Consider the following 13821-nt stretch of genomic DNA (forward strand, 5'->3'; position numbering starts at 1 on the left):
TGTTTTTTTTTTACCTGTCTGTATTTGCTCTTGATCTTCGTCGATATCTGTTTAGTGCTTACCCTGCTGTTTTGCCTGTTACCTCTTCAGTTCTGTAGACATCAACCTTGTGAATCCCTCTTCAGTTTGAGAAGCTTCTCTTCTGTGTGATATCACCTATACCATTAATCTCACTGTGTAAATCCTGTAAATCTCAGTTAATGCTCTCGCACTTGGTTTCACTTACTACAACTTGTGTGGCTTGAGTTCCTGACAGTCATATAGCCTATATATTTCTGCTAATGATGAAGAACAATTAGAAAATGCAACGGCATTGCTCCGAAATAAAGGGTGGATATTTACTGCAGTAATGTATTTTTTTTTTTTTTTATTTTTTTTATTATTATTTGGAAATTATTTTATATTGTTTTGGTTTGTGAACGGCGCTTGGTCTGTGCAAGTTTCTCTTGTAAACAATGACGCGCTTCCTGCCTCCATGGGTGACCATACCAACAAGCTTACGTCATCCCTCTCATGAGCACGCGTCACAGATGTACAGAAGCGAACATTTGTAGTTAAAAAGTATATAAGTATTGTTTTGTTTCTAAAAATAATCAATTGTTTGGGTTCAGAAGAACTTTTTGTTGTCATGTGGATTATTTTGATGCACCCTAAATATGCATTTTGGACCGTCAAAAAAATGGAGTACATTAACTTGCATTGTTTAGAGGAGGCCTGAAATGAAATCCTAAAAATCTTAAATTCTGTTCTGATGAAGAAAGAAACTCTGATACATCATGGATGGCCTGAGTGTGAGAATCAGCATTTTCATTTTTGCGTGAACTATTCCTTTAATTTGAAATTATTTTTATAATCATCAGCTTTCAGCAGAGAAGTACATCCCGCTGAGTCTCTCGCAAGAAGTGAATTGCATTCTCACACGATTGGTTGTGCGCTGCAAATGTCACTCATTCATATGCACAAGCGTGTAATCTAATCTTAAAGTCAGGATCGAAGCCTGAGTTGACAGTTGATGAGCTGCATCATGGGACCAATTAAGCCTGATTGGTTTGAATTTGTCATCCTGAAACCAGTCCTGAAACCCTGAGTTAATTCAGCGACCTTCATGGTACAGGCCTCGGGCCAGATTCTCAAAAATATTATTTTTCTTAAGTTAGAAATTAAGAAGAAAATGGTAGTTAAGAATTTTCTTAAAGTGAATCTGGCCCCAGGTCAAGGCAAGTTTGTTGCTAATTACATGGTAGTAATTTAATTCCATACATGGTAGTAATTTAAAATGCTTTACACAGGCAAAATATAGAAAACGGACATTCAAATGAACATGTTTTAGTTCACAAGTTACTTTAAAATGGTTTCAAATGAATTAAAAGGAACAAACAGGAGTAAAAATGAAGTGCAGCATAGTGCATCATCAGAATGCATAGTTGCTGTTGGCTCATTCATTTGGTTCAATGTGTTTCTAGGGAGAATCTATCAAAGGACCTCTATCTGATATCTCAGATGGACAGTGATCAGTTTGTCCCTATTTGGACTATTGCAAGCATGGAGGGTGTGAAACTGCTGACCACTGATATGGACCTGATACTTGAGGTGCTACGAGGTAAATACAAAAAAACCTCTTACTCGCAGTTCTTATTGATGCATCCATAGTAAACAATATCTGATGATTTGAAGTAACATCTGCCAATATCGTATAAGTGGTTCTGCTTATTTTATACTGCCTTGTTTTATATCACTGATAATATACTGTATTGCACAACTTTAAACAAGATATTTAAATAACCTTATTCTCTGCTTCTGCATGTTTTCCATGTTTCAGAGTAACTGGTCACAGTTATAAAAAAAAAAAAAACACACTTCTCCACCCCTTTTGAATTAATTGATTGGCAAATACATTGGTGCAATGCTATTGTAAACCTTATAGTTATTACCTTGTTCCTTGTATGCCAACTTGGTTTTCTGTTTGTCATCTCAGCCTCTCCAGTGGTGCAGGTGGATGAGAAGGGTGAGAAGGTTCGGCCAAACCACAAACGATGCATCATTATCCTCCGAGAAGTCCCTGAGACCACACCTGTAGAGGTGAGAATGCCCTATTTGTGCTTAAAATTCATTGTGGATCTTTTAAGTTGGGTTTAATTGTCATTTCTGAGGTTACCCCGATGATGATCAGTATCGCGCTTGGAAGGATCCAGAACCACTACTGCTGTAGAGATCTTCTCTCTGTATCTGTCTCTCTCTCTCTGTGTGTGTGTGTGTGTGTGTGTGTGTGTGTGTGTGTGTACAGTGGATTTTGCCCTAATGACCGTGAGATTATGAGATCTGAGGGATAACTGACCTCCAATTTGCTAGTTTTTCATTAGTTCTCATTTTGATTGCTGACTGATGCTGCTTTCTCTCTACCAGGAGGTGGAGGCGCTGTTCAAAAGTGAGAAGTGTCCGCAGGTCATCAGCGTGGAGTTTGCGCACAACAACAACTGGTACATCACATTCCAGTCTGATACAGATGCACAGCAGGTAAAACACATGCTTGCAAATGTTTTGCATTGGCTTTGTGGGATTCCATTTAACTGGACTGACTAACATTGTTTCACACTCTTTGACAGGCTTACAGATATTTACGTGAGGAAGTCAAAACGTTTCAGGGCAAACCAATCATGGTGAGTGTACATTCCCTGTGCTCTGTTGTTAGGTCAGCTGTAATTTAAGCACCCTATATGTGTGTACATGCCTGGCCTACTCTTTGCTTATAACCAGTCACCTTGAATTCATGACCACTAACTCTTATTGTTTGAAAAGACTGATAAATCAGGCCAGCAGTGTTGATGTGTGTGTTCAAGCAAGTGCACATGGTGGTACAATTGTGAAATGGACATGAATATGTGCAATCTAAATTTATGCTATAAGGTTTGCTACATTGTTCTAGAGGCTGGATGCATTATACTCAAAGTACTCAACTTTGACCCTTTTCTGTCAACCAATCAATGATCAGTACACTATCATTATGTAACCAATAGGAAAGACCCCTCTTGTAGATGGTGTTTGTGATTGAAATCCCATGCTCGACATAAATCATGCAATTTTGGCCTTGGTCATAGTTTATTTGCATTAATTTGTACCAGAAAACACATCTTATCTTATGCAGCCCACATCCATAAATAGTCAGCCGTAACTGCTATGAGTAATGCATGGGATGTTACTGAGTCACATGAAGGGAATGTGCTTGCTCTTAGGAGCCCCGCTGAAACCCTGGTTGACATGGCACAAACTGCTGGGTTATAGGGTTCTATGTCTTGCTAAATTCTGGTGCTTGTTTTCACCCCGTTAAAAATTCGTATTGCACTTGGAAGGACCCGGAACCACTGCTGCTGAGATCTTACCTTTGCAAAGATCTCCCCTTATCTCACCAACTCCTATTTCTGTCTCTCAGATCTGAGGGGAGATTAGCATATGTGCAAACTGATTAAAAAGAAAAATATTATGTACTGCTTCACATGGTGTTCATGTATGTGCTCTTTTAAAAAAAACTATCATTTGTGAAATATTGTCCTTATGAGGTTAAATTATCAAAATATTAGAAATGGGAGTTAGTAGTTGTGAATTTAAATTTGCGTACGTGCGCACGCTTTTTTTGGTCCTCTTCCTGGCTCTTAACAGTAAAACTAAAAGGTTGCGCAATGTATGGATCATGGATGTGTAGGCTAATTTGTCACTCTAGTGGCACCAAAAGGAATTGCAAAAGACCACCGAAGCCATATTTCTTTATTTAACCGATTTCCAAATGTATTGCTTTTTTCTTTTCTTTTTTTTCTTGTTTTTTTTTTTGCAGTCCAATTGTGCTTTTGGTTCTCTTATTATTTATTTTTTTTCTTTTTGTCTCTGTAGGCACGCATTAAGGCCATTAACACGTTCTTTGCTAAGAACGGTTATGGGGTAGTTGATTCTGTGGTGTACTCTGCTCAATCACAGTACTCCTCTCCAGTCTACCTGCAGCAGGTATACCAGCCCCAACAGCAGTACCCCCTCTACAGCCTCCTGCCACAGACATGGACCCCCTCACCAACCCCTTACTTTGAAACGCCTCTGGTGAGAACTGTTTGCATCTTAAGATTAATGAATGTAATTACAGGTGTGCCAGCATGAGAAGTTTTTTTGCTTTCTAACCTGCCTATTTAGTTGAGTTTTTGTAGTTGCATGGTCTGTAAAAGCTACACTATGCAAGTGTTTTTTTTTTTTTTTAAATGAACAATTTCATTAATGAGCAAGCACACCAAAAATCCGTCTTTCATACCTCAAATGTGAATTTTGGATTCCACCTTGTATTTGTAAAAAGTATGTAATTCAATAAGTCTTCAAAATTCTCATTTGTTTCAAAACAAATAAATGTGAGCAATTCATAATGTAATTTTAAGTGTAATTTTGGTAACTTGAAAAAAAAGTTTTAATTTCTGTAACATTAATGCATTTGGTATCATGAAGAAACAATGCAATTTTTTTTACAGTATTTATTAATCATTGTTAGTTAATAAAAGTACAATTGTTCATTGTTAAAATTAATGCACTATGAACTAACATGAACTAATACAGCTTTTAATTTGAAAAATGTATTGGTACACTGGTGGCCAAAAGTTTGGAATAATGTACAGTTTTTGCTGTTTCGGAAGGAAATTAGTACTTAAATTCACCAATGTGGCATTCAACTGATCACAAAGTATAGTCGGAACATTACTGATGTAAAAAAAAAAACAGTACAATCACTATTTGGAAAAGTCATTTTTGATCAAATCTAGACAGGCCCCATTTCCAGCAGCCATCACTCCAACACCTTATCCTTGAGTAATCATGCTAAATTGCTAATTTGGTACTAGAAAATCACATGCCATTATATCAAACACAGTTGAAAGATATTTGGTTTGTTAAATGAAGCTTAACGTTGTCTTTGAGTTGCCACAGTATGCAATAGACTGTCATGTCTTAATATTATAAGGTCAATATTAGGTCAAAAATGGCAAAAAAGAAACGGCTTTCTCTAGAAACTCGTCGGTCAATCATTGTTTTGAGGAATAAAGGCTATACAATGCTTGAAATTGCCAAAATAAATGAAGATTTCATACAAATGTGTACACTACAGTCTTCAAAACAATGGACAACTGTCTCTAACAAGGACAGAAAGAGATGTGGAAGGCTAGATGTACAACTAAACAAGAGGATAAGTACAGCAGAGTTTCTAGTTGAGAAATAGACACCTCACATGTCCTCAGCTGACAGCTTCATTGAATTCTACCTGCTCAACACCAGTTTCATGTACAACAGTAAAGAGAAGACTCAGGGGTGCAGGCCTTATCGGAAGAATTGCAAAGAAAAAGCCACTTTTGAAACAGAAAATCAAAAAGAAAAGGTTAGAGTGGGCAAAGAAACACAGACATTGGACAACAGATAATTGGAAAAGTGTGTTGTGGATCTTAACCCCGCTGAGCATTTGTGGGATCAGCTAGACTGTAAGGTGCGTAAGAAGTGCCCGACAAGACAGCCACATCTATAGCAAGTGCTACAGGAAGCGTGGGGTGAAATGCCTGTATCTGGACAAACTGACAGCTAGAATACCAAGGATCTGCAAAGCTGTCATTGCTGCACGTGGAGGATTTTTTGATGAGAACTCGTTGAAAAAATTTGGTATCGGCCGATCTTAGTGTTAAATAAATCGGAGATTGGTATTGGCCTCAAATTTCCTGATCGGTGCACTCCTCGTTTTCTTTTTGCACTCATTTACAATAATGATGGTCAAAAAAAGTTTAACAGGCACTGTTTACAGACATCGTTCGACGTGAGTGCCGTATACTGGTAATTTGTCAAATGTGAGCATGGGTTTAAAATGCGCATGCGAGTTCTTGTTTCCTCGCGCTGCTATACTCGGATATCTTGCATACAAGCTTCAATAACCCTATTTGATTAATGGCATTAAAATGCCGTTATAGTAATACATGATTAATCGAAATTGCACACACCCTTCCGTTTTTAAGCAGACACTCAGTGCTAATTCGAACCGAAAAGAAACAATTTAAGCGCTTGGTGTTCATTGTCGTGGGATTTCCATGTGTGATTTAAAATACCCAAGCCGCTTTATCACAACATCCCTTCTTGTATCCATTTTAATAGCAAGGTTATTTCTGCTACAATGATGTACAGATTCCGAATGTTGAATGTTAAGTTTAAAATGCACTGTTGATGCATGGAGCATTAAAGTCCAGGTGTTTATTTTAAATGTTGATTCAGTAATTTGGTTAAAGACCCTGATGAAAATTAACCATGGTTTTACTATATTGTAGTAACCATGAACCAGAAGTAACCATCTGAGCAGAAATCATGGTTTTGATTAGAGTCCGACCGATATGTGGTTCGAGACCGATACCGATTTTTGAGCGGGAAAATTCACTGATTACCGATATGGTGACCGATATAGCTAATTTTTGAGCTGGAATGAAAACAGACCTTTTCTATGTGGATTGTGCACCAATATGACTATGCAAAGGTACTCAGAAGGCTGCTTTCTTAACCAAATATTTTTATCAAAGAACATTTGACATTATTATACATTGTCAACAAATTCTAGAAATGAACACTGAGAACAAAGAATAAATAAAAATACAATAAATAGCTTAATAAACATCAGTACAGTATGTTTAGTATCAATCAATTGCTGACCATTTAAATAAAGAATAAAAATCAGTACTGTATGTTTAGTATCAGTCAAATGCTGACCATTTAAAATAAATAAATAAAAATAAAATAAATAGCTTAACATCAGTAGTACTGTTTAGTGTCAGTCAGTTGCTGACCATTTAAATAAAGATAGCCTAGCCTTAGCCTAATTGTGGCATCAATTTGAGATTGCAGGCAATGACATCAAGCTCAGTCCGATGATGCTGTGACACCGCCTCAGACCATGACGGACCCTCCACGGTATAACGCTCATTCCTTTGATAAACGCGAGTCCGTCCATTACCCCTGGTGAGAGAAAACCGCGACTCATCAGTGAAGAGCACTTTTTGCCAGTCCTGTCTGGTCCAGCGAAGGTGGGTTTGCGCCCATAGGCGACGTTGTTGCTGGTGATGTCTAGTAAGGACCTGCCTTACATCAGGCCTACGAGCCCTCAGTTCATCCTCTCTCAGTCTATTGTGGACAGTCTGAGCACTGATGGAGGGATTATGCGTTCCTGGTGTAACTCGGGCAGTTATTGCCATCCTGTGCCTGTCCCGCAGGTGTTGTTGCACGTGGTCTGCCACGGCGGTGTCCTTCTTGTCTCCCTGTAGCTCTGTCTTGGGCATCTCACGGTATGGACATTTGCAGTTTATTGCCCTGGCCACATCTGCAGTCCTCATAAATCAATGCAGCATGCCTAAGGCATGTTCACGCAGATGAGCAGGGACCCTGGGCATCTTTCTTTTTGGTGTTTTTCAGAGTCAGTAGAAATGTCTCTTTAGTGTCCTAAGTTTTTATAACTGTGACCTTAATTGCCTGCCGTCCATAAGCTGTTAGTGTCTTAACTACCGTTCCACAGGTGCATGTTCATTAATTATTTATGGTTCATTGAACAAGCATGGAAAACATTGTTTAAACCCTTTACAATAAAGATCTGTAAAGTTAATTGGATTTTTACAAAATTCTTTAAAATACAGTGTCCTGAAAAAGGGACATTTCTTTTTTTTTTGCTCTGTGTAATATATTTTTTTTTTTTATTATTATAATAATCGCACACATTTAAAACTACTCTCTCTCCACTGCCCCTCCACGAGAGCCCTCCAAGAAGGCCAAATAGCTGCCCCATTTCCTATCAAATAAATCTAAGTTTCTACATGATATTTCCTCGAATGCCACCAACCTCCCCATCTCTGTGCACCACTCTTGAAATGAGGGTGCTCCAGCCAATTTCCATCCCCATAAAACAGTCTGTCTGCTGATCATAATACTGGCTAGGAACCCAATTTGTTGTGTTTATCCCCTATATTAATGACCGCCCTATCAGCTAAAATGGAGTCTTGGGCAAAATGAAATTTGAGTGCCCAATACATCAAACATAAAACTCTGAACCCTCAACCAAAATTCTTGAATCTTAACACACCACCAAAAAACATGGGTTGTGTCCCCATCTTCTGATTGGCATCGCCAGCAGGTGGGTGTGTCTTTCAGACCAAGCCTATACAATCTAGAGGGGGCCCAATAGAATTGATGTAAAATCTTAAATTGCATAAGATGCACCCTTGCATCTCTAGATGTAGACAAAGTTTTTCAGAATCCTTGCCCACACTCCCTCCTCCTTTCTCCCATAATCTCTTGAGAAGTTGAAGCTCCATCCCCCAGACTCTGAATTAGCAGGGAGTAATACACTGATGCCTCATGGCCTTTTCCAAAAGCAGTAATCACCACTTCCAGAGTATCTGCCGCTTTAGGGGGGTGTATGCTACTCCCAAAATTAGTACAGAGCAGGTGGCGCAATTGTAAATACCTATAAGACTGAGATCTGGGAATCAAAATGTTGAACCAGATTTGCATGAGATCTCAACACTCCACTCACATATGGGTCACCGAGCGTATTAACCTTCCTCACAATCCACTCTGACCAGCAGAAAGGGGACTTATTAATACATAATTTTGGATTCTGCCATATGCTCGAGGCATCATTTAAATAAATGTCAGAGTTGAACACTCTGGACACTTGTCCATACCGCATGCAAATGTGAGATAACGGGGTGTAACTTCTCCGATTAGTTTGATAGGCTTTGCAATGGCGAGATGGGGCAAGAACTTCCTGTTCAATACAAAACCAGGGAGGGACTCTCTCAGGTGGAAGTGACCAATGAGCCAAATGTCTGAGACCAAATGCATAATAATAATAATAATAATAATGAAACAATCTTGGCTAGGCCTAGCCCACCTTTGTTAATCGGCCTATGTAACGTTTTGAAATGTAATCTGCGACGCTTACCATTCCAAATGAAAGACTTCGCTATGCTATCAAATTGCTTGAAATAAGAGAGGGGGACATCTACAGGGAGAGATTTGTAGCAGGTAGTTTAATTTTGAATACAGTTCATTTTAATAACAGTTCATTTTAATAACATTTAACCTTCACAGTCATAGATAAATGTAATGAAGCCCACCTGCCCACATCGCTCAAACCTTTTTATTAAAGGGTCAAAATTAACTAAAATCTCACAAATTTGCGGGGAATAAAATACCCAAATACTTAATGCCCTGTTTGGGCCACTGGAAGGCACCTGGCTGAAAAGCCGTTACCGGGCAGTACGCTGTCAGAGCCAAAGCTTCGGATTTAGACCAATTAACTCTGTATCCTGAGAACTTAAAGTAATTAATAATTCTGTGGAGGCGAGGCATACATATATTGGGGTCGGAGACGAATAATAAAATATCATCTGCGTAAAGCAAGAGCTTATGCGCCACACCTCCCGCCACCACCCCTGGAAAATCATCCTCCTTATCGCGGCTGCTAATGGTTCCAGTGCAAGACAGAACAATAATGGGGAAAGAGGGCAACCCTGCCGGGTGCCCCTACCCAGAGTAAAATCTGAAATTAATCAATTTGTTTTTACCGCCACTACCGGGTGTCTATAAAGTAACTTAATCCATCCAATTAAAGTATTCCCGAACCCGTACATTTCCAAAATCTTAAAGATAATCCCATTCTACCATATCAAATGCCTTTTCAGCATCAAGTGAGATGGCAGCGACCGGAGTCTGATCATTCGCCACTGACCACATGATATTGATGAAACGCCTAATGTTATCAGAAGAGCTACGGCCCCGAATAAATCCCACCTGATCTATATGTATAAGAGATGCCATAATCGGTTAGCCAAAATGTTTGGCAATATTTTAACGTCTAACTGGATCAGGGAAATTGGACGGTAACTCTTACACTCGCTTGGATCTTTGTCCTTTTTAAGAATCGGACTGATCCGGGCTTGTGTCATGGTTGGGGGCAGCTTTCCATTCTTTAATGATTCTGTATAAACTCCTTGCAAAAGTGCTCAGCCGTCAGTTTTGGAAGTTCTAATGGTTCCACAGTTGACGAAGACGTGGAAGTAGAGCTCAAGATAGAATTCTTTAAAAGCATTATTAATATCAATGGCCGAGGTAAATATTTCACCACCAGCAGATTTCACTGAGGGAACGGTAGAAAAAGACTCTCTGCTTTATCTAGCCAAAAGCTTCCCAAAAGCACTTTTAATATTCCATTCCAATTTCACGAGTTCTTGTGCTTTGGATATTTTGGTGAATGAGGCATACTGTATGATCCGACCCCTAAGAACTGCCTTAAGTGCCTCCCAAGCCACGCCCACAGAGGATACTGAGGACCAGTTGGTCTCCATATAGACATTGATTTCAGTCTTTAGCATTTGTTGGAATTCAGGTTTTGCAAAAGGGATGCATTAAAACGCCAACTAATATGATTTCTTTTTCTCCGTATGTGGCAACACCTAAACACACCAGGGCTTGATCCGAGACAAATGTTTCCACTTGAGCAATCAACAACAGATGAAATGAGGGACTTGAGAGAGAGAGAGAGAGAGATAATATATATTATATGAATGAGTAAATCTTATGGACTGATACATTTTTTTTTTTTAATTTTTTTTTTATAGTCCCTACCAGATGGGTTCAAAAGTCTCAGTATCTGTAAGACCAAGATTTTTACACATCCTGTGAAGTGTCGATGTTGCACACTTTTGCTTCACTATGATCAAGTCTGAGTACATCAAAAGATTAAAATCTTCCAATATTACATCATGAGGGGTGCCAGCATCTTGCAACATCCCTTCAAGATCTATAAAATAAAGACCTGGTCATCCACGTTAGGTGCATAAATATTAGCCAAAATAAGACCTTGCCCCTGAATTTCAGCTAAAACAATGGCTCTTCCTAATTGATCTTTACTCTGAGACATTTGAATTGTAGATGTTTACTTATCAGTGTAAAGACTCCCTTGCTCTTACTCGAGCCAGCACTATTAAAAAATAAATAAATAAAAATGCTTACTCCATATCTTTCCAAATTGTTCACTTCCTGCGGAGAAAGGTGTGTTTCTTGAAGAAACACTATCATATTTCTTACGCTTAAGAGAAATAACCTTCCTTTTTATGGGGTGCCCCAACCTATTCACATTCCAAGTGGAGAGAGACGATCCAATCATATTAACATTTGACATTTTGACATAAGAAAAAATAAGTGTCAAAAACAAGATTATAAAAACCACATTCCAACATTGGTGCAACCATTAAAACCCAAACATCCCCGGAACAAAACAAACAGAAAAAAGTAAAGCGTGCGCATTAATCCCTCCAAACTCTACAGTCCATGTATGCCTACGAGTACCCCCTGTGACAACTTTGCCGTTGGATTGTTCAAGTCCAGTGTTTCTTTACAAATTTTGTGAGACAGAATTACACAGCAAAAGATAATGTATAAAACAAACTCCAGCCAATAGGCATAACCAGCACCAAAAAAAACGCTTAATTTTCCTCAAACAGTCAAGTGAATGATCAGTAAACCAGACTACTCTGCTGCAGTGTGAGTACCACAAAATGACTTGGTCTGTTGACTTCATGAAGGACATTGCTTGCTGTGGGCATGTGAATGTTTTACGGACCTCCTTAGCATCTATTTTCAATTTGGCCAGGAATATCAGTGCAAAAGTGACCTTCGGTTGATATAAAAGTCTGAGAACTTTTTCCAAGAAAGCCTTCCTTTACTCGCCTCGCGTAACACGATCTTTATCGGATTATCTCAGATTTGGCCAGAATTGATCGGGGCCTGTCTCTCTCCACGGATCTCCGAGCCGGAACCCTGTGAACTCGCTCGATTTCCAGCTTATGACCCGTTATGTCGAGCAGATTCGGAAGGAGCCCATCCAGGAATTTCACCATATCCTGACCCTCTTTGCCTCAGGAATTCTGACAATATGGACATTATTCCACCGTCTACGGTTCTCCGTGTCCTCCAACTTCTCCCAGACACACTCCAAATCCACCTAGGTTGCTAGTGGATAAGCAGATAAGTCCCTCTGATGACTCCAGATAATCGATCCGTTTCTCGACATCCCCCACACTTGTAACCATCTCGGAGAACTTCGCCTCCATGGCATTGATCGATCGATTGTATCACAGCAAGATCCTCTAAGTCATCAACGAACTTCGTCAGCATCTCTCGCCGCATTTCCCGCACTACTCCTACCAAATCAACTCTCTGGCTTGCGACCCTCTCAGGGGTATCAGCTTGAGCACGTAAGTGTCTTAATGTCTCCAGAGCCCGAGGATTTTGAATTCTTTGACATATTGTCCTCCTAGAACCGTTATGAAACAGTGTATCTAATCTCACCGGTTTATATCATTAAAAGTGTTTAAACTAGCAAAGTGGACAGAGCTCGCCGTTCACACGTCCGATCCTCGCATGGTGTCACGTGACCCACCACCTTACTATCAAATTAAACTAAGTGCAACTTTTACAATTAGATGGGAAGAAAGTTTTATCTACAATCATGTGAATGGTGTATTGGGTTGCATTGGGATTAGATTTAAAAAATATAAATTATAAGATGTTCTTGAAAGATTATCAGAGCAGCAAGTTTGGTTGTATTGACCCAATGATGATAAACTAAGCGCATAGAGGGAATCAGCGTGTGATGAGATGACTTTGGGAATTCTTTTTCTTTTCTCATCACTTTATCTCTCCACTTTTCTCTGTCTCTCCTTAAAGTCTCTGTCACTCCTGTCCCAGTGAGCATTAAGATTATGAGATCTGAGGGTCATCTGTAGAATGTGTTCACTAATTGACGTAAATTAATTTATGAATGGCTTACTTATATTTGTATACATGGGATAAAAAGTATTTTATATCGAATCTTGTTGTACACAACAACAAAATGGTTTTTATACTTGAAGAGTCTTTAGTTATTTCTGGACCCATCTTGAGGCCATGTTCATATGTGATACTTTGATAGAACTGTAAAACACTAATATACTTTGCATTGGGTGCTGCCTCTCTTTTGTCAAAGTAAAATCTGCATTTTACTTTTGTATTATAGTCAGGAAGGCTGAAGGTTTAAGTTGGAGTCACAGTGGGGTCTCTTGAGTGTAATCAGGTGTGTGGTTGCTGGCAACGCTGTAGGGGAGCTATTGCAGTGGAGCATAGTACGAGTTAGTCGGGGCGGTGTGGAGAGACCGCTTTGAACTCATTACCATGCCAACTGTTGGTTGGTTTAGTGTACTGCATTGATGTAAAGGGTTGCATTAAGTATTGGTCACAAAACAGCAATTACAGATTATCTGAATGAGTGTTGAGACCTTTGGGCTAAACTCTACTTTTGATGCATCTTGCAGGCTCCATTTCCCAACAGCACATTTGTAAATGGACTTGGCTCATCAGGAAGCTACAAAACTGGCTCATCTCCAATTAGCCTTACACGCAACTACTCCCGCAACCGGTAAGATCCCTCAGCCTACATATTTCAATCACGTTTTTACTTTATTTCTAAATGTATCTTTGTCCCTCTCTGCCAAAAACGATGTTTTACGATACAATGGAAGGTAAAATTTTGTTTTACATATTTGCAGCAAAAAATAAATAATTGAAATTCCTCCAGTATCTCAAATGTGAACAGTTGAAGTGAGGCAATGCTCTTTGTTTGAGGCACTGGAGTCAGAATGAAATCTGATCATATGTTGTCACAGGAAATGCATTTTAGACATTTAGATGTTTATGCCAGGTGTAAACAGGGCCATACTTGTTTAACTGACTTTGTTTCACTTT

At 39.2% G+C, this 13821-nt stretch overlaps 1 protein-coding gene across 4 annotated transcripts in view; it reads left to right on the top strand.

Moving 5' to 3' along the window:
• LOC127446139 (la-related protein 4-like) overlaps nt 1-13821 on the top strand; it is a 42023-nt gene that overhangs the window by 14084 nt on the left and 14118 nt on the right. For all 4 annotated transcript variants that reach the window (XM_051706824.1, XM_051706826.1, XM_051706825.1 and 1 more), the window contains 6 exons: nt 1464-1600; nt 1976-2079; nt 2404-2514; nt 2604-2657; nt 3883-4083; nt 13392-13495. In XM_051706824.1, coding sequence (XP_051562784.1) covers nt 1464-1600; nt 1976-2079; nt 2404-2514; nt 2604-2657; nt 3883-4083; nt 13392-13495 — 711 coding nt within the window. The remainder of the gene's footprint in view (nt 1-1463; nt 1601-1975; nt 2080-2403; nt 2515-2603; nt 2658-3882; nt 4084-13391; nt 13496-13821) is intronic.

Source organism: Myxocyprinus asiaticus, chromosome 9 (genome assembly GCF_019703515.2).
Source record: "Myxocyprinus asiaticus isolate MX2 ecotype Aquarium Trade chromosome 9, UBuf_Myxa_2, whole genome shotgun sequence".
Lineage (NCBI taxonomy): Eukaryota > Metazoa > Chordata > Actinopteri > Cypriniformes > Catostomidae > Myxocyprinus > Myxocyprinus asiaticus.